General features: G+C 34.9%; 3 protein-coding genes across 5 annotated transcripts; 2 read left to right on the top strand and 1 right to left on the bottom strand.

Annotated features, from left to right (window-relative positions):
• The first annotated feature begins 3,517 nt into the window (after positions 1-3,517).
• Positions 3,518-4,947, top strand: LOC121261412. The gene is made up of 2 exons (XM_041163764.1): positions 3,518-4,720; positions 4,759-4,947. The coding sequence occupies exon 1, from the start codon at positions 3,980-3,982 to the stop codon at positions 4,703-4,705; it is 726 nt and encodes a 241-aa protein (XP_041019698.1). The 5' UTR covers positions 3,518-3,979; the 3' UTR covers positions 4,706-4,720; positions 4,759-4,947.
• Positions 4,948-6,553: 1,606 nt separating this feature from the next.
• LOC121261415 (DNA-directed RNA polymerase I subunit RPA12-like) lies at positions 6,554-10,197 on the bottom strand. The gene is made up of 6 exons (XM_041163768.1): positions 9,937-10,197; positions 7,923-8,077; positions 7,565-7,605; positions 7,088-7,147; positions 6,933-6,989; positions 6,554-6,834 (listed from the first exon to the last, which is right to left on the bottom strand). The coding sequence occupies exons 2-6, from the start codon at positions 8,038-8,040 to the stop codon at positions 6,760-6,762; spliced, it is 351 nt and encodes a 116-aa protein (XP_041019702.1). The 5' UTR covers positions 8,041-8,077; positions 9,937-10,197; the 3' UTR covers positions 6,554-6,759.
• Positions 10,198-17,338: 7,141 nt separating this feature from the next.
• Positions 17,339-23,410, top strand: LOC121261407 (ABC transporter B family member 13-like). 3 transcript variants are annotated; one of them, XM_041163758.1, is made up of 11 exons: positions 17,339-17,460; positions 17,554-17,862; positions 18,871-18,925; positions 19,031-19,206; positions 19,316-19,516; positions 19,622-19,881; positions 19,979-20,292; positions 20,408-20,631; positions 20,747-21,536; positions 21,662-21,903; positions 22,025-23,410. In XM_041163758.1, the coding sequence occupies exons 2-11, from the start codon at positions 17,575-17,577 to the stop codon at positions 23,246-23,248; spliced, it is 3,774 nt and encodes a 1,257-aa protein (XP_041019692.1). In that variant the 5' UTR covers positions 17,339-17,460; positions 17,554-17,574; the 3' UTR covers positions 23,249-23,410. The 3 variants fall into 3 exon arrangements, with proteins under 3 accessions (XP_041019692.1, XP_041019691.1, XP_041019693.1); XM_041163757.1 differs by lacking the exon at positions 17,339-17,460 and having other exon boundaries at positions 17,471-17,862; XM_041163759.1 differs by lacking the exons at positions 17,339-17,460; positions 17,554-17,862; positions 18,871-18,925 and having other exon boundaries at positions 19,078-19,206; positions 19,425-19,516.
• The last annotated feature ends 3,215 nt before the right edge of the window (positions 23,411-26,625 follow it).

Below are 26,625 nucleotides of genomic sequence, written 5' to 3'. Positions count from 1 at the left end.
GAATTTATTTGATCATAAACTTTAAATAAAATATATATTAATAAAATTTTATGCCTTAATAAATTCTATGTAATAATGTACAATTTATATTTTATAAATTATAGATATATTTTACAAACATATATTTTACTACTCTTTTTGTAAGTTGTGAATCTTAGCAAGATGCCCTTTACTAGTTTGGTTCATGACCCATTCTTTGAATAAATAATTAGTGATTTAAACATAAAAAATTATTATTTAAGTCCCTTGATCAATTGTCGGCGTTTTTTAAAATGCCACCAAAACTATATATTATTACCGGCGTAACAATATAAACGCCGGAACACTACTAATTTACTGGCGTAAAATTAATCAATTGTCGGTATTTTGTTAAACACCGCAAAAGTTATAGATTATTTCTGGCGTAATAATATAAACGCGGGAAAACTCAATTATTTACCGGCATAAATTTGATCACTTTTCGGCTTTTTTTTAACGCCGCCAAAACTATATTTTATTACCGGTGTAATAATATAAACGTCGGGAAACAACTAATTTACCGGCGTAAAATTGATATATTTTCGGCATTTTTGTAAACGCCGCCAAAGCTAGATATAATTACCGGCGTAACAATATAAACGCCGGAAAAATCAATTATTTAACGGCGTAAACAATAAGCGCCGGCAATAATATATTTTTACCGACGCATAAACAACCGTCGATAATATAAACGCCGGTAATTCTTACTTCTTTTGTAGTGATATGTACGTGAGTCTCACGACATTAAATGTTGTTTATGGTACGCACCTAGCTTGCAATATGCACTCTAAGTCTTTGACAATGTTGGATTAATTTAAACATATCTCTTTGAATTATATTATATAGAAAATAAAATTATAAGAAATTCTGATCCATCCTACCTACAATTTGGCCAAAGGGAATCATAAATTAAAGAATAAAAGGTATTCAATTTCAGTACCGGCCTAGCTTGGCTCTCGGACTGCAGGCCATATATGCATGCATGACAATTGAAGTTGAAGCAACGCATGCAAGTTCTAATTCCCTCACCAACCAAAATCTAATCCACAAAACTTTGGGTGGTTGAGACCTCTCAGGCTCTGTGTCAAAGCCAATAAAAAAATACAATTTTCATGTCAGACCTAACTATTAATTTAAAAACTTTAAGATTGTTGGATACTAATTTGGTTAAACTTTTAACTCTCAGGATCATAACATTCTACCACGCTTTTGAATCTGACATCAACGGCAGCCCATTTTATCGACACTAACCCGATGGTAGCTTTTTTTTTTTTTTTAACAGTTTTACTTATCTATCAATATTCAATGACTTAACACTATGCTCATATATAGTACCAAAGCATTTTAATCCAACCTATAGGTCCTTCTGTTACTTGAATCCGTGACGTGGTTCTTGTTCTGATACCAATTGTTAATTAAGATCCAACCATTGATCCAAAAATTTTAAAACTATTAGATATTAATTTAGTTAAACCTTTAACCTTCAGTATAATGACACCCCATTCCATCCCCGGCTAGTCACAATTGTCATCGATCTCCTAGCTAGCTAGCTAGCAGCTAATTAATCAGACATGGATTATTAGAGTATTCAACATGCATGGAATACATTTATATATAGCCGTCAGATTGATATTTTAAGCGAGAAGCAAGAGGCCAGGGCCTGAAGAAGTCATATCAGTATATATGAATGTCTTCGACATTTGCACCGCGTATTGGTTAATTTGTCCATGTCACGTAACTTTCCCGTAGAGAATCTATTGATCATTTTGTTGTCTTCGTCAAATTAAGGTTGCACCCACCCACCCACCGAACTCGATCGATATTAACGGCCGATTCCATTACCAAAATATTTGCTCAAAACTCGACCACACATCATCCATCCGTTGATTAAATTCGATTTTCTTTCTTCCTAGCTTTTCCTAATTTTCATGGCCGACCAAAGCTAGCAAATATTAGACTCTACAAATATATAAGACTCCGTCACATATGACCAATATCCGTTGATTTGTATATGAACTGTGCAGCATAAAATAATGTTATAATTTCTTAATATTTTTTTTTTTCTTTTGGTTTCTCCAATCCCATGCTTTGTATTTAATTTTTTATTTTCCATTCTTAGATGATAAATAAAATAAGGAACAAAAATATCATCCATGACAGTGATACATGCCATGCAACTTGTTTAGAAAACTTTGGGATAACATTGTGTTTTGAATTTAATTAGTAGTATCATTTAACTGCAGATGATGCTACGCAAATAGTTTTTATTTTTTTCTTATACAGATTTTCATTCAAATTTAATTAGCGTCCATTTAAAAAAAAAAAAGAGTTTACAAAATTCAAAATAAAATCCGAATCTCACTTTATCAAAATCTACTGATGTGATTTGTTAAAATAATTATTTTATATTAAAAAAATTAATGTAGCCAATTATATTAATGTAATACGCAAAGTGATTGTACACAAAAATTTTATTAAGTAAATGATAATTCATATGGAAGGAAGTGCAATTAGCAAAGAAGAAAAAAATGATAAAGAAGAAAAAAAGAAAGAGAAAAACTAAACCCTTCAAATGTATAGGTAGCACTATTATCACGGCACACGTTGGGCCGGCAATCGTCATTATAGAATCCACTCGAGCTACGTAAGAATGGCTAGCATGTCGCCACGTGTACAAACTCAATTTGCTCTACCACAAAGATCTTTTTATTTTATTTATTTCGTGTTTGCTCTCCCCCATTACCTGCAATTGACGGCAGGGCACATGGACTAAAAAAGCAATTGCATGGAAGCCGTGGGGACCACGATGAAGAAAACGTGAATGGCTAGGATTCATCTCGTCTCCATACGCTGACTAGACCAAACTTCGTGGAGAACCAGGACCAGATCCAACGCCCATAATATCCTGAACGGATATTTCCTAGAACACGATCCAACGGTCGAGGTCCCACCGGCGGTTGCCGCCCTAAGTATCTCAGGTCTTGGGGTACTTAACGGGTAACCGACCGTAACGGTTGTCGGTAAAATACTAAAATTAATACTTGGGAGTAACATAAAATGGAAAATGATAAACCTGCTATTACTCTACTACTATTTTATCTTTCTAAATTATATTTATATAAAATAATAAATATAAAAAAGTAATTTTATTTCGGTATCAGTGTGTACAGTGTACATTATACCGAGCTTAAGACTTTGTTTGGTTCTTAAATTAATCTCAATTCATTTCAACTCATCGTTATAATTTTTTCAAATTTTAATACAAAATATAATAAATAATTTAATTTTTTAAATTTTAAAATAATAATAATATTAAAAAATAATATTCTAAAAATATTTTATGATCTCAACTCAACTCACTGAATTCAATTTAGTTTAACATCCGAATACAGCCTAAATATCAATACTAAATATAAAAATAAAAAAATAAGAATACCAATAATAAAGTAGCCGTTGGAGCTTGGGTTCTATAAAAAGGGGGTCTGGGTCGAGGGGAAAGATCACGAAGTAGCATATATAGAAAACAAAAACCAAACCCTCCCTCCCGTTTAAGGGTCTCTCTATCGTATCGATCATTTCTGGGTTGGAAATCCAAACCGATATCTATCTTTATACATATGGTAGTTTGATTTTTCATGCTGGTTTTTCCTCTTTGTTTCTTACACCATAGCATAGATATATATTCTTTCTTAAAACTTGCTATTCCGAGATATATCAAAGCGGTAAATTCTAGAGGATATACTGTACAAGTTGTTTCTTGCTTCCTTGACCTAAGATTATTGTTTTTTTTTTTATATAATCTTATGAAGTTTTCTGAAACATATTGATCTTTGTTTCCACGATCTTTGGTTTTTCCTCTTTGATCTTTGGTTCCCACAAAATCCAGGCTATTGATCGTGATATTATAAGATCGACGCCTCCTTTATCTTCTATTTTATATAAAATTAAAATCAATCTGAGAATGGATGCTGTTATGGTACCGTATTCATCGATGGACCGATCAATCTCTCGATCTCCCTACAAGCAAATCAAAACCCCAAGGAAAAGTGCTCGCGCTTTCAATTCTAAAACCTCCGAAAATCTCGTCCCCACGAACATCTATGGTGGTCTCTTGCACCACCATCCTCCTCCTCCTCCTCCACCTTCACTCTCATCTTCCTATCCCCTCTCTGCCTCAATCTTCAATCGCCCACTTGGGCAGCATCATCACCAACAGCAGCCACCTCTTCTTCCTCTCCCAGCCCCCATAACTCACCAATCTCTCCCTTCTCGTGCCGGATGCCTGATCTCTTGCCCTCCTTCTACCCGAAAGACCAACAAACACAGAGACCAGTCCCTTGCGCCAAAGAAACCAAAACCCTCAAAAAGAGAGGATCCAAAGCAAGATTTGACAAAAAATAGGCAAGCTATTTCCGAATGTTTGATCATGGCTTCGACTAAACAGTTAGGGCCTGACCCGAATGATCTACCCAGGGATGTTTCCCGAGTTTTAGGTAAGACTCCTGGTAAGGTTGCCATAGAAGAGTTGGAAGAGTTTTCGGGGACAGTTTTTAGTCTGGCTCCACCTCCGAGTAGTTTGCCACTGCCCAAGTTTTCTTTGAGGCCGAAGCTTTGTTTCAATGCCGAGGCTACCGGGATAGATGCCGGAGCGACCGATAGTCTCCGGCGGTTGTTACGCCTCCGGTGAAGTTGTTGTCGTTTGGTATGGCTGTATGATTGGTGACGATGGGTTGTCGTTTGTTCCTGCGTGAATAAAAGCATCATGAGCGAGTGCAGCTTTGCATGCCCACAGTGCTGTGATCCTTTCTTTTTTTTCTCTTTTAGAAATTTTGTGATCACCTTTGTTTTTTATTCGGGTGCACAAAAATAGGACGAAATATTAAGCATCGGACCTTGTGGGGATTAGGAGATTTCCCAAGTTTTTTTTTTTTAATATAACATTACGTCCTTCCTTTTTCTGTCTAAAATGTATTATGTAATTTCTAGTTTCAATGGTTTGCTCAAATTCTGTGCCAGGTTGAAAAATAAAAACATAACAATTAACAAATATATCCATTTAACCTAAAAAGAGAGATAATAGTTGATGAATTCTAAAATTTATCATCCTCAATCACAATTTTTTATGTTGCATGTATTCAAAGAAAAATTCTATCCACTATTTCCTTAATGGATAATGATAAATTTGCTACTTCTTACTACTCATTTACTACTTTACAGTGTATTTGAAATTTTTATTTTTTTATTTTTAAGCATTTTTTTAAATCCTTAATCATTAAAAAAATTTTTAAAAATATTATATAACTTCACTAATAGTCAATTCCTTAATTACCATCTCTTAAGAGCATTCACATCTCATTCCCTATAAAATTTCTTATAATTTAACTAAAAACCACATTCTCTAAAATTTTTTCTTAAATTTTACTCATCTTTCAAAAACTTGTTACATCCAATTTCCTACCATTTCTCTATTTTATTAAAATAATAATTCTCTATTCTTTTTGTAATATTTTTTTTCTCTCACTTCTATTTACAAACTTAACTACTCAATATTTTTTCTTATGTTTTGAACTATTACTCTAGTGAATATTTTAAACAAAATTTAAATTATTTTTTTGCAGGTATGATAATATTTTTAAAATTAATATTTTTATATTTTAGTAATTATTTAAATTATTTTTAATATTATTGTTTAAAACTATAATAAATATGAGTATAAGAGAAATTGTAGATGATTGGAAAAAGAATTTATTTTATTTATTAGAATATTGATAAAAGATGATTTAAGGGATGAATAATGATTTTCTATATTTAGAGAACTACTGTTCATTCCTAAACCTTTTTCCTAAAATAGGGATTCGGACGTAAGAAGGATATTAACCAAAACCGTAACACGAGCCTCAAATTATAAGGAAAATAGTGTTACGGGGCATTGGCTATGAATGCTCTTACATGACATTCAATAATTGAATGATAAGTAATGAATGATAAATAAATTTCTAACTATTTAATAACACAGTAGAGGATGATGACAAAAAGATGGTATATAACACTTCTTTATTTTAATTGGTTTATATATGATTCATAAACTATCGTTTGATTGGTTAAATTTCAAAACAGTATATCGCAATTATATCCGCAAGTTAAGTAAATCATCATCTTTACCAATAAGACGTGACCTTAATAATTCTTACGCAATCAGCCTTAGAACTAATGGAGAATAGCCTTGAGACTCATCGTTTGAATATACAAACTATCTCATCTGATTTAATTATTATAATTTTTTCAAACACTGAAATACAATAAACAATTCAATTTTTTTAAATTCTAAAATAAAAATTATATTTTAATAATATTTTATTAAACTTTTATCTCATCTTATTTCATCTGTTCATCTGTATAACCAAACGAGACCAAACTAGTTGAGCATCCAGAGAAACGGGGCGGTGCTAACTCCGTTTTAATACAGGGGAGCATACCAATAGTTTCATGCATGCAAGCAGTGAGAGCGGACCAAGAACTTCTTGCAACTTGTACATGTTAGAAATTACTGGGAATATAATTAATGTGGTCTGAGGCTTTCTCTGGGGGCAACACAAGAAGCACCATCCCCAGTGAAGCCCATACAATTCGAATAACAGCAGGTGAACCACGATCGAATCTAATGCCAACCGACATTTCAGCGATGCCCGAGAAAACAAAAAAGGCAGGCCGGGAATGCGGTTTTACATATTCGATACAAACTTAATTCTCTGAAAACTTATGGCCACATTTGGTGCATCGATAAAATGTAGTCTGCCCTTCATCCGCTGATCTCATCTGGCAAGGGAAAAGACAAGAAACGGAGCAATTTCTTAAGATAAAAGGCATCTTACATTGAGAGCTCAGAAAAGGAAGAATATCATCTGGCAGAATACCTGCATGGTCCAATACTCAGCCTCCTCATTATCGCATTTTTCACATTTCTTTTTCACCTGTCAAGAAATAATTAGCGTTGGATAAATTGACAGCAGATTCATCAGCAAATACAATGCACGTAGATATCAGCACACTGCAGTGAAGCAGTAGTTACCTTTGATAATTGCACTTCTTGGTCTCGAATCAGTGAGATTCCCAGCTCCCTTCTGATATCCTGCAACATGATAAACGCGCATTTGGAAAAAAGCTCGGTGCCAAGATAACTTAATTGAAAAAATAAAGGATCAAAAGCTTGGCATATGAAACCCATGACATATAACACATGTTCAGAAGTTAATTGCTTTATATTTTAACCGAAGATATGCTCAGACTTCTAAAAGTGCCTGAAAAAGTGTGAACGTGAAAAATGTGGATATAATTGGCAAAAACCATACATAAAGCATGTACAAAAATGCAACATCCAATAGAAAGTTTATTTTCAACATTTGTCATACAGGCAGACATATCATATAAGTTAGGTAAGTTTAGCATTATTACATACCTATCCTATTACATAATCAAGCTTCAGCCATTTCGAAAGACATAATTTGTCAAAACATCAAATGCAACAGAAGATCAGTTTAGGGCATACCTCAGCTGTGACTACATAAGATATCTCCCTTTCAGAAATTTCTGAAGACAAAGGCAACCAATCAGGAATGTACAAAATCATTTGAAAAAACAGTAATGTAATAAATGCTTTCTGGGTCCATAATATTGTAAACCCACTGCCATCAAGCAGGAGATAGACTTTGGATGCCACGCGTACTGCATCACAAAGCATTACCCCAAAACGGGAACAAGAATGCCAGTATGGAAATACAGAGAGTTGTTCCTGTATGTACCCTTCTAGGTATTTCTGTTCACTAAGAAAATGAGTGCATAATACAATGATTGAGTAAAACATGTAACGATCAAAGTAACCACGCAAGCTAACGTGACAGCTATACCTTTCGCACTGCGCTTAAACTTACACAGGGGACATTCAGCATACTTAGTTGATTTCAAAGAAAGCATTGTCCCACAAAAGTCACAGAACAAAAAACCACGTGCACGAGAATACTCCATGAGATGCCTTTTCCAGGAGTTGTTTACCGAGGCAAGTCTATAAAAGATAAGAGAAACTGTAATGTTATAATTTGCTTACATGATGGGAGAATTTCAAATGCACTAGCATTTAGAAATGATGCTTCTATACTCTAAAGATGGTTAAATATGAAACATTTTATCCTCTGCATATCTGCAACTAAATGTCCAAAACAAACATAGCTTACTTGTAACGCCCCGAACCAGGAGGGTCAGGGAGTTAGTTCCCGTCACTTAAAACCAAATCCCAACAATACAGGTATAAACTCCAAAGGCTCTATAACACACAAAACTCATTTGTTCAAACCAAATGTATACGTTCCTCTATGAGAACATCAATGAACTACAACATAATTAACTATGAACACCACAAAATCTCAATCATAACATCAATGTCCCAAAATAATACTCAAAAGGAAATTACTAGTTTCTTGAATAATATCCACTTATAGACTCTTGTGACCTTTGGCACTTATTCCACTACGCTCAACTAATCTTGCCCATTGTTTCTATTCTAGATCCTCGGTAGAAACATCCAAATCATTTGAAAAATAGTAGAGATAATTGGGTGAGTTAGGGGTGTAATCGGTCCGGTCCGGTTTTGGACAAAACTTAGGACCGATCTGGTATGTACCGGTTTTGCATTTTCAAAAACCGATTACGCACCTATTACCCCCTTAAACCGGTACATCTGGTTTTACTGGTTCCGGTCCGGTTTTCCGGTTTTAATTTATTGAATGCATGAGATTTGTGAGAGAGAGAGAAGGCTAGCAATCTAGAACTTGGAACAAATATATGTGAGAGAGAGACCAATAGCTGAAGACAAATGCATGGAATCTGAAACTGCATCAAAAGGATACCTACCTAGAATATTATTACAGATCAGATTCATCACTATATATGAAAGCAGGTGCTCTTGGGGAACAGTACTGTTTATGGATGAGAGCCCAATACAATGCTTGGGAATGTATCCTATCTTAAGAGGTAAAAGGCTGCTCTTTGCCCCCACATTTGCATAAACCTTTAGAAAAAATGATATGTTTAGTAAATTTATAAAAAATGATTTAAGAAATGAATAATAATAGTAAATTTAAGAAACACAAAAATTTTAAAAAAATTATAATACAAATTCCTAGAAAAGAATATAATATGTTTAGTAAGTTTATAAAAAATAATGATCTTTACTATTGACGTTAGACAAATAAAGATCCACAAGAAGATGATTTTAACTTTTTATTTATTTATTATTACTTCTAATATCTTGAATCCATCTACGTGTGAGAGCAAATAAATCTTTCAAAAGGGCATCCAACTGATAGGTACATTTTTTTTACAATTCAGTAGATGTTTTATTTTTCATTTTTGACTTAGTAGAAATGGGAGATTTCATCTTTGGAAGTCATACAAGAGATATGGGACTGAAGGCAATGGAGCAAAGCCACTTGAAAGCTTTCATTCAACTCAAATGCTTAATCAAACATAACAAACAGAGCTTTAGGCTAACGTGGTCCTTAGAAAAAAACCTAGGAAGTCCGCAACCCAACCATATCATTGCAGACGTAAGAGTCTCACTCAACTTGGAAGTATAGACTTTCTTTGTTGTGTTTGAAATCGACAACCCAAAGTAAAATAGTTTCTCTGTTCTGCTTTCTTTTAACAACTGGGAGCATATGTCTAAACAATCCTGAACTTAAAGAAAGATGCACAAAATTGTATAGGAATTAAATCCAACGAGCAACACCTAGACGAAAATTCTCAAAGATGTCTAAAGTTCCCATTTAACCAATAAACCTTTGAAACAAAAAAGTCCCCATAACAATTAAACCAACGGAGATTAAAAATGATATACACATCCGAGATTGTTCCAAGAAAAATTACCGTCGAAGACAGAGAGACGTGAGAGAGGGGCTGCCGGCTGCGTGAGACGGTGAGAGACAGAGAGGGCAGCGCAGCGTTGAGAGAGGGGCCGAGGGGCTGTGTGCGCGACGGGAACGGCTCGAGAGGTGAGGCCGTGAGGGGAGGTGCAACGGCGAGAGAGCGGGTCTGTGTTTCTGAGGTGGCGACGGCAAGAGGGAGGGGACTCAGGCTGAGGGGGCGACGGCGATATGTGCACAGTGAACGGCGTGGGCCTGGGCCGTGGCCGCGTGAGAGGGCAGAGATGCAGAGAGGCTGCGAGGCAGAGAGGCAGAGTGAGAGAGTGAGGAAGAGAGGGGCGGGTCTTACGGTTTGGGAGACTGGAGGTGCAACGGCGCCGTTTAGTAATAATATCAAAATTATCACTAATAGTCTAATTAGACTAAACTCTTATAAACCCATGGCAAAGTTTAAGGGAGCACGAGGAGGTTATGTTAAATCTATTGGTGAAGTAGTGCTTGGGTGTTGCACTTGGGCTCTATAAACCCATGGCATCAGGATGGACTATTTTGTTTATGGGCTCACTTTGAGCTATAGTTTTAGGTTTTGTAATTTTGTTAGTTAGTCAATTTTGTACTTACATGAGTTATTAATATGTTAGTGATATTTTTCTGGATTAGGTTGTAATATTGCTAAGGTGCGGGTTGAAGGCTTAGATAGTACTCTACAAAAGTCAAGTAAGCAGTGCTCCTATACTAGACTTTGTTTAAAATTGATTGAGGTTGATTTTGTGAAAACCTGTGTAATTTGTATGAAAACAATCTCGGTTGTTTCTACACTAGTCTCTCTTATGAACTTTGAAATCTAACATTTTATCATAACTGGTGTAGACATGAGCAATGTTTGTACAATGTTTCTCTACTGCATAAGATGTGAATATAAAGTCTGAAATATTTAGTCTTATTATGTGATATTTATCTGTTTAGTACTCTGTCATGATATGATATTGCATTGAAAAATCTTGAGGCATAAGATTTTGTTCGACTTTGGTTATGACCTTGCCATGGGTTTAGTAGTGGCCTTTGGCCTTGCAGTAATACCCCATATGATACAGATGCAATTATCTCATTTTCTTAATGTTATAAACCCAATCATAAAATCCTAATAATACAGACCCAATCACAAAACCTTAATAACACAAATACAATTACAAAAATCCTAAATTTCGGATTCAAAAATCTTAATAAAACAAATACCATCTACTAGATTTGAGATTTCAAAGTAATTTAAAAAATACAAAAACAAATTATCGTGAGGAATCGAAGATAGAGAAAGTGAAGTGAGGGCGAGGATCTATGTGTGATAGCACTAGTAGGCTGTGGCTAAGTTATGTGCGACGAAGAGTTAGGCTGAGGCACGAGAAAGTGAGGCTGAGGAAGAGAGACAAGAGAGTGGAGCAGATTGCAGAGAGACAGAGACAAAAGATAGAGGCATAGACGTTTGTTATTGGAGACTTCAAGACTTAAGGGTTTATTCGAGAGGAAACAAAGTGTTGTATACTGGAGAGGAAACGACACCGTTTCCCCAATGTGGTTTTTTTTTATTTTTTTCTAAATGATATATATATATTTTTTTTTTGTTATGGTTTGGGAAATTTATAATTATAATTTATATATATTTGTAATACATTCAATAGACAATAGTGATTTAGTTATAGTAATTAGTATTAGTATAACTATAGTTTATACTAGACTATTAGTATTAGTTATAAACTTATATATTAGTATAGCTATATAATATATTAGACTATATAATAATATTAATATCATACTATTAGTATACTTATATATTAGTATTAGTTATAAACTTATAGTGATTTAGTATAACTATGTTAGTATAAGTATAACTAATACTATATTAGATTATTAGTATTAGTTATAAACTTATATATTAGTATAGCTACATTTAGGGTAACTCACAGGTGGCGGTCATTTGGCGTATTGTTCCTATTTGTATGTGTTGGTGTATTTGGCGGGAAAGAAATGCAAGAAGCTTTGAAGACTGTGAGAGAACAATGGAGGAACTTAAACTTTTTCTTCTTTAAGTCATTGCTTTTATGGGCATGAACCATTGTTTGTAATGGACTAAATATTCATGACTTGCTTCTTTCGATCGTAAACTTTAACTAGGTGTTTCTCATGTATACTATCTGTGGACCTAGGCTTTGCCTTTTTCTATTAATAAAATTTCTATGATTATCTATAAAAAAAAATATTAGTATAGCTATATAATATATTAGACTATATATAATATAATTTAATATATATTTTTATGTTTAAAGCTAAGAGCATATGATCAATTAAATTTTCATCTTTAAGATTAAACTTTTATTTTATAAATTAACATTATCTTATATATAATTATATTAATAGCATATGATCAAACAAATTACAAATGTTCATATTTAAGATTAACATTTTATATTATAATTTATAAATTATAATATGAAATTATTTCATATATTTCATATATGATATATAATTATATATATTATATTATACAACTTTTACATATAATTATATATTATATATAAAACTTATATATAAAAAATATTTTGTATAATATTAATTTTGTATAAAACTTATATATAAAATATTAATTCATATATATATATATATATATTTTTTTTTTCCCTAACTGGTCCGGTCTGGAAAATCATAAAACCAGAACCGGACCGATTCTAACTTGTTTTCCTAACACAAGAACTGGTCTCGGACTGGACCAATTCAAAACCGGGCCAACCGGTTGTGACTGGTTTTGTGATTTAAATTTACATCCATATTTATATAAATCTTAAATACACAAGTTTCATACAGACCTTTATAAAGAGCTTTATAAAAAAGCGAACTCTACTTTTAAAGTGTGAAAAAATTATTTTTTAGTGTAATCTATTTTTTTACAAAGTGCCTATGCGAAATTTGTATGTTTGTACATTGCATTACTCCTGTCAAAAACTTCATGTGACAGTTTATTTCTCGTCCGGTTCTGATGAGACTCAAAAGAACAGAAAGCATAAAGAAATGCATCCAGAGCTGTACTGATGTCAAAAGAGTAAACACTAGTAAAACACAGAGATATCAAAAATCATATCGAAGGTTAATCATACAGGAAGAGTATGATAGCCAGCATTTGTTCATACACGCACATTAACCAAGCATGGATTTGTAGACTAAGCACGAGTGGGAGAACAAATATTACAAAACGCGTACACCAAAAAAAAAATATATATATATATTTAAGCTTGTACTTTATCAGACAATATGTATCTGTTTCCTTATTAATGCTATCTACCTTGCCGAGAAAAAAAAAAAAAAAAATACATAGTGAAGAAACTACTAAAAGATTGGAAAACCCAGTCCAGACTTCACTGGGATTATTCATGAACCTTGTTGGGACCTTAACCCAGTTCACCTGCATAAACCCTACTAACTCATTCAATTCACGCAGTAAGAAAAAATATATATATGGAAAGCAAATTATCAAAGCAACCCACCTTATCCAGCTAGCAAGGAAGAGAGGCTCGTTCCATTTTAGCAGCTGTCTTTTTTCTATTGGGACCGTCGGCCGTCCACAGGGAGCCGGCGGGCTCTAGCGTATGAGAGGTCGACAGCCCAATACAAAGAGTCTTGGCGGCGGTCCTTCATTTTCTACTGGAAACTTCGCCAGGGCGTTAGAGTAAATTAATAGAAAAATTACACTCATCATTTTTACACTATATATTATCTATAATTTTTTAATTTTTAATTATTTTTATTAAATATAAATAATGAGTAGAATTATTTAATTAATTTAAGAAAATTAAGAAAAATAAAATCATAAAAATTTTAATTTTTTTAAAAAATTAATAAAAATAAAAATAAGTATGACGTTGATGATAAGAATGAAAACTTAAATCAATCAAGTATATTTCTCAATTGGAACAGCAACAAAGGAGAAAATAATCCCGAATAAAGCACATCGTCTAACCTGTCCAAGCCCAAATATTTTTCCTCGCCCAAAAAGAAAAAATAAAAAATAAAAAATATATATATATATATAGTGGGAGCAAATCGGTTGATGCTTTGGTCCGGTCCAATTAGGTTTCCAACTTTCACAGCCCAAAACTAGACTATAATTCACTTTTAGGCCTCGTTTGGATAATGAGATCAGATAAGATGAAACCGTTTATGTATCCAAACATGACCTTAAAATAAAATGCTCATATTTTGGAGGACTTAATTAACATGAATGCAGTGGAGCTCACTGGAGTTAGTGATGGCGTGTGTACGACTAAAGGTGAGAAATGAAAGGAGCATAATAGCCAGTTTAACCGGGTGGTAAATGTTGTATTCGAAGCTGATGACAGAAATGATTGTTGATGAATGGGATAGGGAGGAGTCTCCTTGTTTGTTTTCATAAATGAGATTAGTTAAGATAAAAGTTAAAAGTTGAATAAAATATTATTAGAATATTATTTTTTTAATATTATTTATGTTTTAAAATTTGAAAAAGTTGAATTGTTTATGTTGATGTTGTGTTTCACAGCCTGGACAACTCCGCTTTGCTAAGCTCAGTTTGGATCCTGTTAAGATAAAGAATGGGAGACTCGGGGCGCCATAGTACCTCTGATGCCTAAGTGAGTTGTTGGGAGAGGGTGGCAAAGCGAGTGTAAGAGAAAAACGTTCAATCACAGAGAGAGAGAGAGAGAGAGAGAGAGAGAGAGAGAGAGAGAGCCCTAGAGAGTGTGTGAGGGTATTTATATACCTGGCCAATGTGATCTTCTGACGAAGGGATTCGAGTAGGTGTCGTCCATACCTGTCAACTGGGTATGGGGGTGTCGCCCACATCCTTTCCTGTCATGTTCCATGTCAGCCTTTTGTTAGGCAGCAGGGTCTCACGCCTGATCGTGGAGACCATTGACACCTTAGTCCAGGTCGTGTCATGCTTAACGTTGTCTTCCATTTAATGTGGCTTGGCTATGGTCAGGCGAGCTTGCTGTTGGTACTTGAGTGCAGGGCTTATCCTTGACACCCTGCTCCTGAGTTGTCGGTGCCTCGGTCTGTGCTGCTTTCAGTGCCTGGGTGTCAGGGTCATTCTTGACACCTCGATTTGACCCTGGCGCCTTAATCGTGGGTGGTTAGGAGTAATTTATACTTCTGACTAGGCCCTACGCAAGGCGTGTCTACTATATTTTCCCACTATGGGCCTTATAGGTTGGCCTAACCCTCTTCGGCCTAGTGTCGACCCATGTTACTCAAACGACCTAGGTCAAGCCTGTTTGGTTTAGCCCAAGTCTAGGGGATTTACTCTCCTAACAGTTTATTTTATTTTATATAAGAATTTGTAAAAATTGTAATTATGAGATAAGATAGATGATGATGATTGTGAAAACAAACAAAGAAGAGAGGTACAAAAACTGAGTGTTTCTTCAATTATGTTTTGTTTGCATAATTGTATGGGCTTAACCGAAGATAAAATTAAATTGCTCATCTTTAAATGCCAACAACCTCGTTCTTGTACGGTACGGTTACTTGTTAGATAATTTCGAAGAAATGTTTATCAAAAAAAGCTTTTTCATAAAAATAATTTATATTAACGTATATTGATGTGATACGTTAGATTATAAAATTAATTTTATTATAAAATAAATTTAAAATATTATTTAAAAATATGTTATTTTATAAATTTATTTTTATAAAATTTATACGTGGCTGTAATACTTCAATCGTGAATACCAACTACTAACCCAAGCAATCGGATATGATCGCACATCTATAACACGACAAAGGTATATATGCAAAATTATATTAGCGGACCAAATTGATGGTAGTCGTCAGTATGCATGGTTTTGTCTCGTATTTAATGCCGTCTCTTTATACTCATTAATTTATCTCCACCCTTCAATCCACATCATCTTTAATTTCTTGCATGTGTACGTACGTACAGCTTCTTAAAGTTCCCCATGTAATCGAGCACGAACCAATCATCCTGCTTCTTGTTGTAACAAGCCTATTACCTTGGGCCCAATCCAAACCATGGACCCATTTATCCTTTTTTACTTTTACTTCTTCTACCTTTGGGTGTTAGGCCTTAGACTATTTTATTGGACTTTTGATTGTAATAGCTAATGGGCTTAGGCCGTAGGCTCAGTTTACTTTGCAAATTGTGATTTATCTGTTTTGGTTAGCTAAACCCATAATGTTGGTGAATTTGTTAGGGAGGACAGCTTAATGAGCGGTTTTGCTCTGAAAAGATCATCTAAACAATAAAGAAAGATCAATTTTCTTCTTCTTTCAGAAACACTCCCTCGAAATGAGATTATTCCTTAGCCCCTTTGAGTGTGTTACAAATTGATATCAGAAAGATACCAAAGCTAGAACAGGGGTGAAAATTCCGCCCCTACCCTGCATTCTCACCGTATAGTATGGGTAGCACCCATAGTGTTTAGGAACAAAATACTGACAAATTCTAAAGGTGCACCAAGTTTTAATAAAAAATTTCTCGCGCACCTCAAATAATTGAGTAATGCTATTCATCATCCAAACTCTCATCATTATTTTATCATTCTGTGATGTGATATTAGGTGATTGAAAATTATTTATTATATTTCACTTGTGAACCTATTATTTAATATCACATCATAAGATGATAAGAGTTGAGATGATGAATAGATTTTTTCAAATAACAAATAAGAAATGTAGTTATAGAGTACGTAAGTATCGTACATTTTTTGTGAAAAAAGTGAGTAAAAATTAGATTTACATGAAAGAATTATTTATTTAATAGTAGACCTCACTCTTTTTGAAAAAAAATATACAACACTTATATAATCTATGACTATATTTAATATTAGTCGTAAAGCATTATACCTAATCCCATGGATAACCCATTATTATTTTTATTATCTAATCACGGACATGGTGGTCCAAGTTAACAACCGTGATGCAAAAAGATGGACCCGAGTGATCAATTTTCTTTCAATTATCGATTTATTTTTTTTGAAGTGAAACGATATTTATAGTGATAGAGCAAGCATCGCGCTCTTATTTTAAAAAAATAAATAAATATAAGATTTATATAAAAAATTAATTTTTTAATAATAAATTTTATTCTTTTTTAAAAATAATATGCGACACTTGCATAAAATATAATTGTATATATATATATATATATAAATTTTTTATTTGTTTTCTGGATAAAGGACCCAATACCTTTTAACACAGTAAAGTGGAACCTCACAACCGCAACTGCAAATGCGGCAAAGAAAGTTGTAGCTTTAATAATTGCATGCCCAATAGGCCATATATTGAGCTATATATTATATGGAATGGTTGGAGTTGTGAAAAGGATGGGAGTGTGTGGAACGTACGTATGCTTTCCGAGAACCATTCGTAAAACCAGATCACTCTATATATATATATATATTATGTGCTCATAAAATTCAAAACACAGTTAAGGAGCCGAGTTGTTTGTTGGGTTGGCCAACTAGTTCCACCTTTACATTTATTGGCTTGAATGGATTGCTTATACTGCTTACTCCATGAAAAGAAATTAAGGTTCACAATTTGCAACATATCTTAGCATTTTCCCTCTTCATTTCAGTCTCAGAAACTTTTGGTCTCCATGGAAGAAGTAGAGCTTGCCACCAATAATCGGCCTACACTTTTGCACCAGAATCCAGCTCCGGAAATGGGAGAGCCAAGTAATTCAAGCAAAAAGAAGAGCGTTTCGTTTCTTGGCCTATTTTCTGCTGCTGATACAATTGACTATGTATTGATGTTCTTCGGAAGTGTCGGGGCGTGCATCCATGGTGCTGCTCTTCCTGTCTTCTTTGTGTTGTTCGGTCGTATGATTGATTCGTTGGGACATCTATCCAAGCACCCTCACATATTGTCTTCGCGGGTTTCCCAGGTACAAGATTATTGCAACTTTAGACGCCCTCACTTAATTTGAAAATCAATCTGGTATTCCTTTCTATTTTTTTTTTTTTCATTGCTTATAAAAATTTTGGCTCACATTGAGGGGTAGTATGAAATGATTAAATAATTAAATGTAACCCTTTTGTCGACTTAGGTTTCGTTTGGATGATGAGACGAGATGAGATGATTTTAAATGAATTAGATAAAATATTATTAAAATATTATTTTTTAATATTATTAATATTTTAAGATTTGAAAAGATTGAATTATTTATTATATTTTATGTGAAAATTTAAAAAAAATTATAATGATGAAATTAGATATTTTTTTTTTAAACTTTTGGACAAAAGAAAAAATATTATTCATTAATTTAGTCAAATATGGTTCTCAAGATGATAATATCATTTAGTCAACACGACTGCCTCGAGACAGCAACGCCTAATGCTATCAAGTGTTAGGTGGGAAGGCTACGAGCAGAGTGAAAGTGTGTTGCAGTTAAATTAGGTATTTAGTAGAGTAGGGCCGCTACATCCTCGGCTTCACTTCTTTCAAGGAGAAAATGAGATGCACAAAACTTTCTAGTTTGTCTTGCCTTGCCTTGCGGACTTCCCATAATTTCCGTCGTAATAGTCACATACTGCAACAACAACAAAAAAAGCATCACGGAAAGAACTTACAGAAGCGATGGAGCTCGCGCCTCTTTAACGATGCTTGCAAAAATGTTACAAGGATTTTATGCGATGACGTCTTGGGAAGATCGAAGTCGACATGAATCCCCGAGTGGCGTCGTGCTTTTGTAATTTTTTAATTGATTCGTAATTTTGTATCGTTAGTCAACATTTCTAGCTTGCTCTAAATTGAAAGACATACGCAGAAAGATAATATACTGATCTGCAGTTATGTGTGTACGTACGTACTTGTCTATTTATTTTCTATATTGATTATATATGCTTCTTGAAAAGTCACACTTGTATGTATCTAAACTTGTGTCCTTTTGCAGTATTCTCTGTACTTGATCTATCTTGGACTCGTAGTTTTGGCATCAGCATGGATAGGCAAGTTTGACAATTTTAAGCCTAATCAGTCCAATCTAACCGTCTATGTTTCTTTATCTGTTTGAGCATCAGCTAGCAATATCGTTGTTTAATTCATTTTTTCAGGTGTCGCACTCTGGATGCAAACTGGAGAGAGGCAGACTGCTCGTTTGAGACTGAAGTATCTCCAGGCAGTATTAAAGAAGGATATCGGTTTTTTTGACACCGATGCCGGAGTTACAAATATCATTCACCACATTTCCAGTGATGCAATACTAGTGCAAGATGCAATTGGTGACAAGGTACGTATTTCAGCCAACAATGGCTATTTTATGATTGATGTTGTTGTGTTGAGTAAAATTTAGGCTGGTGTACTAAAGGAATACTGTTATCTGGTTGTATCTTATGCAGATAGGCCATTCTCTGCGTTACCTTTCTCAGTTCATTGTTGGGTTTTCCATTGGATTTACATCGGTATGGCAGCTTTCACTTCTCACCTTGGCTGTTGTTCCATTGATAGCTTTCGCAGGGGGAGCTTATACCATTACCATGTCTACCTTATCAGAAAAAGGTGAGGCTGCTTATGCTGCAGCTGGAAAGGTTGCAGAAGAGGTAAGCACTGGTCTTCAACATATACATTTTCTTTTTTAGCCTCTTTCATGTTTGCTGACTATTGAAATATATGCTTTGAGCTGATTCTCTTGTGTTCTGGATTAGGTTATTTCGCAGGTTCGTACAGTGTACTCGTTTGTAGGAGAGGATAAAGCAGTTGAAGCATACTCTAAGTCACTAAAGAAAGCTCTAAAACTGGGGAAGAAGAGCGGGTTGGCAAAAGGAGTGGGTGTAGGCTTCACGTATGGGCTTTTATTTTGTGCGTGGGCATTGCTTCTCTGGTATGCCGGTATACTTGTCGGGCATCGGGACACGAATGGAGGGAAGGCTTTCACTACAATTATCAATGTTATCTTCAGTGGATTGTAAGTCCACTTTGAAAGATGTTTGGGAGGACTTAATTGATAATTGATAATTGATCATATCTTTTCCTGACTGAAAACAGACTACGTTTATTTGCAGTGCTCTAGGCCAAGCTACTCCAAACCTTGCTGGCATTGCTAAAGGAAGGGCAGCTGCAGCCAATATCATAAGCATGATTGAAACAGATTCCAAGTCTTCTAAGACATCAGATACCGGATTGATGTTGCCAGAAATCGCTGGTCAAATCGACTTTAGCGAGGTCTGTTTTGCTTATCCTTCACGAAGAAATTTGGTTTTCAACAAGTTGAGCTTTTCAATCAGCGCTGGCAAGACCTTTGCGGTAGTTGGTCCAAGTGGCTCCGGAAAGAGCACTATCATTTCCATGGTTCAACGTTTCTATGAACCCACTTCAGGTAAGTAATACCTCCGTATCAGAAACTATTCTGAAGGGAAATTCATTAGTTGAACATTTGGATTCAAATTACTTAACTTCAAAAGCTTACGTGGTTTATGCCTGCATATGTAAAGGTAGAATACTATTGGATGGACATGATCTTAAAAGTCTTGACTTAAAATGGTTGAGGGAACAAATGGGATTGGTTGGCCAAGAGCCAGCACTATTCGCCACAACCATAGCTAGCAATATTCTGTTTGGTAAACAAGATGCAGACATGGATGATATCATACAAGCTGCTAAAGCTGCAAATGCCCACTGTTTCATTCAAGGCTTACCTGATGATTACGATACTCAGGTTCGTAACTACCATTCAAGCGTACTGCCAAGTGTCCCCTGTTCATTTTCATCATGATCTTTGACAAATTTGTAATCCTACCTTGAGGTTGACGTAATAGTTTATTGAATTTCAGGTAGGAGAGGCTGGAACTCAGCTTTCAGGAGGGCAAAAACAGAGAATTGCTATTGCAAGAGCAGTGCTGAGAAACCCAAGGATACTACTTCTAGATGAAGCCACCAGTGCTCTTGATGCAGAATCAGAACTTACAGTTCAGCAGGCACTAGATGAAATCATGTCCCATCGGACTACAATTATCGTTGCACATCGGCTATCCACCATACGAAATGTTGACACAATTATAGTGTTGAAGAACGGCGAGGTTGTAGAAAGTGGGACGCACTCGGACTTGATATCTAAGAATGGCGAGTATGCAACTCTAGTGAGCTCGCAAGTATCAGAACATGTTAAAGAGTCCAGTTTATTATCTAGCTGTGGAAATTCAAACAATTCAAGCTTTAGAGGCTCAGTAAGCTCGAGAAATTCAAGCTTTCGAGACCTCCCCCATCAGCTGGAAACAAAGTCTATTAGCACAAGTGATCAAAATCTGTTACCAATAAAGCGCACTCCCTCAATTTGGGAACTACTTAAACTAAATGCACCTGAGTGGCCATATGCAGTACTTGGCTCAGTGGGTGCAGTTCTGGCTGGCATGGAAGCTCCCCTGTTTGCCTTTGGAATCACACATATCTTGACTGCATTTTACTCCCCTGATGTTTCTCAAATGAAACATGAAGTTGAACGGATGGCTCTTATATTTGTTGTAGTGGCAGTTGTTACTATTCCCATATACCTGCTGCAACACTACTTCTATACGTTGATGGGAGAGCGTCTCACCACCCGTGTGCGCTTATCAATGTTCTCAGGTTCTTATCTTTTCACCACACACTACAAATATCAAAACTCAGGATAATTTTTCCCAGCTGCTGCGTACATATTTAGAATACAAAAATTCATTCTAAGAATTTTGTGCAACTCTCTCACGTTGCAGCTATCCTTTCCAACGAAGTTGGCTGGTTTGATTTGGATGAGAATAATACGGGCTTACTGACTTCAATTTTAGCAGCCGATGCAACATTAGTCAGAAGTGCTCTAGCTGACCGTCTATCGACAATTGTGCAGAATGTAGCACTCACTGTGACTGCATTTGTAATTGCCTTTATGTTAAGTTGGCGCATAGCATCTGTCGTTGTTGCCTCCCTCCCCCTACTTATTGGAGCTTCGATTACTGAGGTAAGCTTTCGATGGAACTCATTGATCACCTCGTGCTACCTATTTTAGGTAGTGGTTACTTTCTTTTTCGTTTTTCCTGGTTCTCAACCCCACATGTTTTCACTTTTCTTTATATCTACAGCAACTATTTCTCAAGGGATTTGGAGGAGACTACACCCGTGCCTATTCTAGAGCAACTGCTGTGGCACGCGAAGCAATTGCCAATATACGCACTGTTGCAGCATTTGGTGCTGAAGATGAGATCTCGATGCAGTTTTCTTCTGAACTAAACCAACCAAAGAAACAAGCACTTGTACGAGGCCATATATCCGGTTTTGGCTATGCTTTATCGCAGTTCTTTGCATATTGTTCATATGCACTTGGCCTTTGGTATGCGTCAATTCTAATCAAGCATAAAGATTCGAACTTTGGAGACATCATGAAATCTTTCATGGTTTTGATAATCACTGCATTGGCAATAGCAGAAACACTTGCTCTTACACCTGACATTGTGAAGGGATCGCAAGCACTGGGGTCAGTTTTCGGTATTCTCAAAAGGAAAACAGCTATCGATTCCAATAATCCTACCTCAAAAATGGTAACTCATGTCAAGGGGAATATAGAATTCAGGAAAGTGTGTTTCAAGTATCCGGCAAGGCCTGATATCACCATTTTTGAGGACTTGAACTTGAGAGTCTCATCGGGAAAGAGTCTTGCTGTAGTGGGACAAAGTGGCTCGGGGAAGAGTACTGTGATTGCCCTGGTAATGAGATTCTACGACCCCACTTTCGGAACAGTCTTGATTGATGGATATGACATTAAACGCTTGAACTTGAAATCCTTAAGGCGGAAAATAGGTTTGGTTCAGCAAGAGCCAGCGTTGTTTTCCACAACAATTTACGAGAACATCAAGTATGGGAATGAGCAGGCATCAGAAATTGAGGTAATGAAGGCAGCAAAGGCAGCAAGTGCCCATGAATTCATCAGTAGAATGCCTGAAGGTTACAAAACTCAAGTTGGTGAGAAGGGAGTTCAGTTATCAGGTGGCCAAAAACAAAGGGTAGCAATTGCCAGAGCAATGCTGAAAGACCCTGCCATTCTTCTCTTGGATGAAGCAACAAGTGCATTGGACACAGCATCTGAGAAGCTGGTCCAAGAAGCTCTTAACAAGCTTATGGAGGGCCGAACAACAATTCTGGTGGCACACAGATTGTCAACCATTCGTGATGCAGACCGTATTGCTGTGCTGCAAAATGGCAGGGTGATTGAAATTGGCAGCCATGAGCACCTCAGTAGAAAGCCGGGTAGTATCTATGGACAACTAGTCAACCTACAACAGGAAAATAAAGTACAAGTGCTTGATTAAATCTGTTAGCACAAAAACTGGAGGATCAGGGCAATAAGGATTGGAAGCTTAACATGATATTTTGCTTCCTGTTATTGAATGCTAGCAAGAATCTCCCAGATCAGGAACTCTGCCGAATCTTAAAAGGATGTAGTATATGTTCATGAGACGCTAGATATTTTACTATATGCATATAGTTTTGTTCAGGGGTTTCTGAGAAGCGTTTGAGATGTGTAATTTTTGGAATTCCTTTAGATGAAGAGACGGAATAAACTCTGAACAAATACAGTTTTAAGGTTCTTAAATGAGATTACTTGAGCCCTTAAGACCTCTCTGTCAACAGTCTTGAATTTAATTCACTCGTGTGAGGTAGATAAATGATGATTATACAAATAATTACTATAGTAGTGTTTGTGTGTCCAATCGGCATATAACACCATTACGTGAATTTCATATATAAAGCGAGAGTAATGCTAGATACAAATATATTTAGATTATGTAGTTTCTTTAAAAAATAACAGATTCCATTGTGAAAAAGTAAATTTTTTATAATAAGATTCATTTATTTTTTTAAATTGACTGTACGAGACTTGCACAGTTAACATTAAAAGAGAACTGACCACTCAATTCAACAGTAAACATTAAAGAAATCTTTCTAAATGATCATCCCTTTAATTCATATCACCTGTCAACCTAACCTAAAATTTTTCTCAAATTCAAATGAAACAAAAGAGTATTTTGATCATTTGTCCAATTAATATAGTAAAAAATAAGGTAGATTGAAGAACGCAGTGCATGGAGTTCTTGCCAGCAGGGATATTAAATAAGCAGTTGCAGGGTTGGTACGAGATAGGCCGAAAGCGCATGCAACTGGACCAACTGGTAGCGAGGGGTACTAAAACAGGAAAGCTATTTCCCATGTGCGGCATCCTCAATTCCTGTCTGTTTATAATTAACTGCCGTTATCTTCCCTTGTTGTTTGCATGAGGCTGACCCATATGTACAATTTGGCACGTCTATTTGATCCGGCCGATTCCCATTCTCATATAAATTATTATTCCTTTTTTGTTTTCAACTTATTGAATGTTTTTTTTTCTATTTGGTTCGACGGTTAAAATTGTTACCCAAAATAGAAATAGAAACTAAAAAAGATCCCAAAGTATTTCTTTATGAAAAAATTTACACAACTTTCTACTATTTACACAACCTCCACACACCACATTTTTTTTAATTTTTATTATTTTTTTCTTTTATCAAAAATTTAATATATGAAAATAAATAGAAGAATTAAATTAGTTTGAAAATAATAAATTTAAAAATATAAAAATATAAAAAAATATAATGTGTGGAGGTTGAAGAGATTATGCAGCATTGCTCTAATCAATCGGATTATACATGATTATATACTATGTATCTTACCTGTTTTTCACATTTTTTAAATGAGATATTTATGATATACGTACAACTTTGTTTTAAATTGAGAGTATTTTGATAAAATAATATTATTTTTATAAGTTATTTTATAAAAATATCATTAATTTGAAACAGAGTTATATAAAAAGTTAGTAGGGTTACTATACCGCCCCACTCTTATCGCTGGGCTTACCGTCCAACGTTATTTTTTTCTTTTCACATTTTTTTAATATATTTAAATACTTTTAAAAAATAAAAAAAAATACACCAATACACTTGAAATCACTTCCTTAATCACTAAGTAAAAAAAAAAAAAAAAGTGCAAGCGATCAACTTGGGCTGTAAGAATGGGGTGTCAGACTATCATTTCCCAAAAAGTTATAAAAAAGATTGTATGTATATCGTTTTCTTTCTCAAATAAATAGGACATTTAAGATCAAATAAATATCCCCAATATACTAAAATTGTGCTCTTTAGTAGGGCGGTATGTCAATGGGTTCGGCGTCGATTTCGGTGCCAAATCGAGACCCCACTGATATCTACCATGAGAGCTCAAAACCGATCAAAACCAGTTGATTAGGGAGAGAAAATCGATATTCTCGATCTCGATGTGGTGCAGTTCGGTTCTTCGGTCTGTCATCAACATCTATGTGATGGAGGAGGGATGTCGAGTCTTCTACAATGAGAGTTTAGAATAAAGTTGCAGATGGAAAAATGATGTAAAGTGAGAAAGAAGAAGACGCAAGAAGAAGAAGAAATGAGATTATTAATCCATTTTAAAACGGTGCCGTTATATTATTATTATTTATAATATTCTAGGCCCTAAAACAACGTCGGTTCATTCATTTAAGTGAAACGACGCCGTTTTATTTACATATATTTTGAATATATATATAAACGGTCAGCCGGTTTAGCCATTTTTTTTTTGTTCAAACCGGCCGACATCAGTTTTCATATATTCCTGCTGCACGCCGACCAGTTCTATGCTCTGACGGCCGGTTTGAGTCAGCTGATTTTCTCGATTCCTATATAGCTCTACCCTTTAGTATAAGCCAAAGGCTCCAATATTGCGATAAAATGTAAGCAGTTGCTAATCCTAGGCTGATCATCATGTTCTAATAAACAATAATAGTCTCAAATTAAATAATTAGAGATTATTTATTATGTTTCACTTGTAAACTTATCATTTAATGTCATATCATGAGATGATAAAAAAATGATGATGAATATATATATTTTTTTAATATTTTACCCTTTTGTTCTCGTAGATGTAATAGACTTACTAGACGAATGAGTACTGGGGGTGGCAATATGTGACACGACTCATTAATCCAACACGAACACGACACGATAATAACGGGTTAGGGTTTAGACTTAACAGGTTCAAGTCAAAATGGATTGACCCGTTAAGACATGATTGCTTAACGGGTTGATAATGGGTCAACCCATTTTGACCCGTTAAGAAAGTTAAAGTTACAATTATACCCTTATACCTAAAAATAAAATTGTTGAAATTTTAATTTCAATATTTTTATTGTTTAGATTGTAATTTTAGAGTTGTAGTTAGTTTTATATATATATATATATATATATTTTTTATAGATATTGTGATTTTAACATTTATATAAAATTATGCTAAGTTTAATTAGGTCAAACAGGTAAATTTCAGATATATTCAATCCATTTATATAAACAGGTCAAAACAAGTTGACACGAAACGACCCATTATGTTAATAGATCGTGTTAAGGTCTGAGATTTTTATACCATAAGTTTAACGGATCGAATTAGGGTTAACCTATCTAGTATAATATACTTGTCTTGATACGATATGAATGCGACTCATTGTCACGCTGGAGTACGTAGTTAGTTAGTGTCAATAAAAAACGAGACAATGCGTTTTCTGTAATTCTAACTATCTTTTCCATGACAGCTTCCAGAAAAAGCTCGTGAGCAAGTTGAGAGAAGAAGCTCAAGCACTAACAGT

The sequence above is a fragment of the Juglans microcarpa x Juglans regia genome, chromosome 4D (assembly GCF_004785595.1).
Source record: "Juglans microcarpa x Juglans regia isolate MS1-56 chromosome 4D, Jm3101_v1.0, whole genome shotgun sequence".
Taxonomy (NCBI): domain Eukaryota; kingdom Viridiplantae; phylum Streptophyta; class Magnoliopsida; order Fagales; family Juglandaceae; genus Juglans; species Juglans microcarpa x Juglans regia.
Note: the sequence above shows the minus strand (reverse complement) of the source record. Positions and strands in the feature narration are given on the sequence as shown.

Excerpts from the sequence above, each read along its gene's own strand:
- LOC121261407 (XM_041163758.1), top strand. The coding sequence starts at position 17,575 with ATGGAAGAAGTAGAGCTTGCCACCAATAATCGGCCTACACTTTTGCAC. Across the intron at positions 20,293-20,407 it reads TTTCTATGAACCCACTTCAG|GTAGAATACTATTGGATGGA; the intron begins GTAAGTAATACC and ends GCATATGTAAAG. Across the intron at positions 21,904-22,024 it reads TTGGAGCTTCGATTACTGAG|CAACTATTTCTCAAGGGATT; the intron begins GTAAGCTTTCGA and ends TTATATCTACAG.
- LOC121261412 (XM_041163764.1), top strand. The coding sequence starts at position 3,980 with ATGGATGCTGTTATGGTACCGTATTCATCGATGGACCGATCAATCTCT.
- LOC121261415 (XM_041163768.1), bottom strand. The coding sequence starts at position 8,040 with ATGGAGTATTCTCGTGCACGTGGTTTTTTGTTCTGTGACTTTTGTGGG. Across the intron at positions 7,606-7,922 it reads GTTTAAGCGCAGTGCGAAAG|AAATTTCTGAAAGGGAGATA; the intron begins GTATAGCTGTCA and ends CTTTGTCTTCAG. Across the intron at positions 7,148-7,564 it reads CTTATGTAGTCACAGCTGAG|GATATCAGAAGGGAGCTGGG; the intron begins GTATGCCCTAAA and ends ATCATGTTGCAG.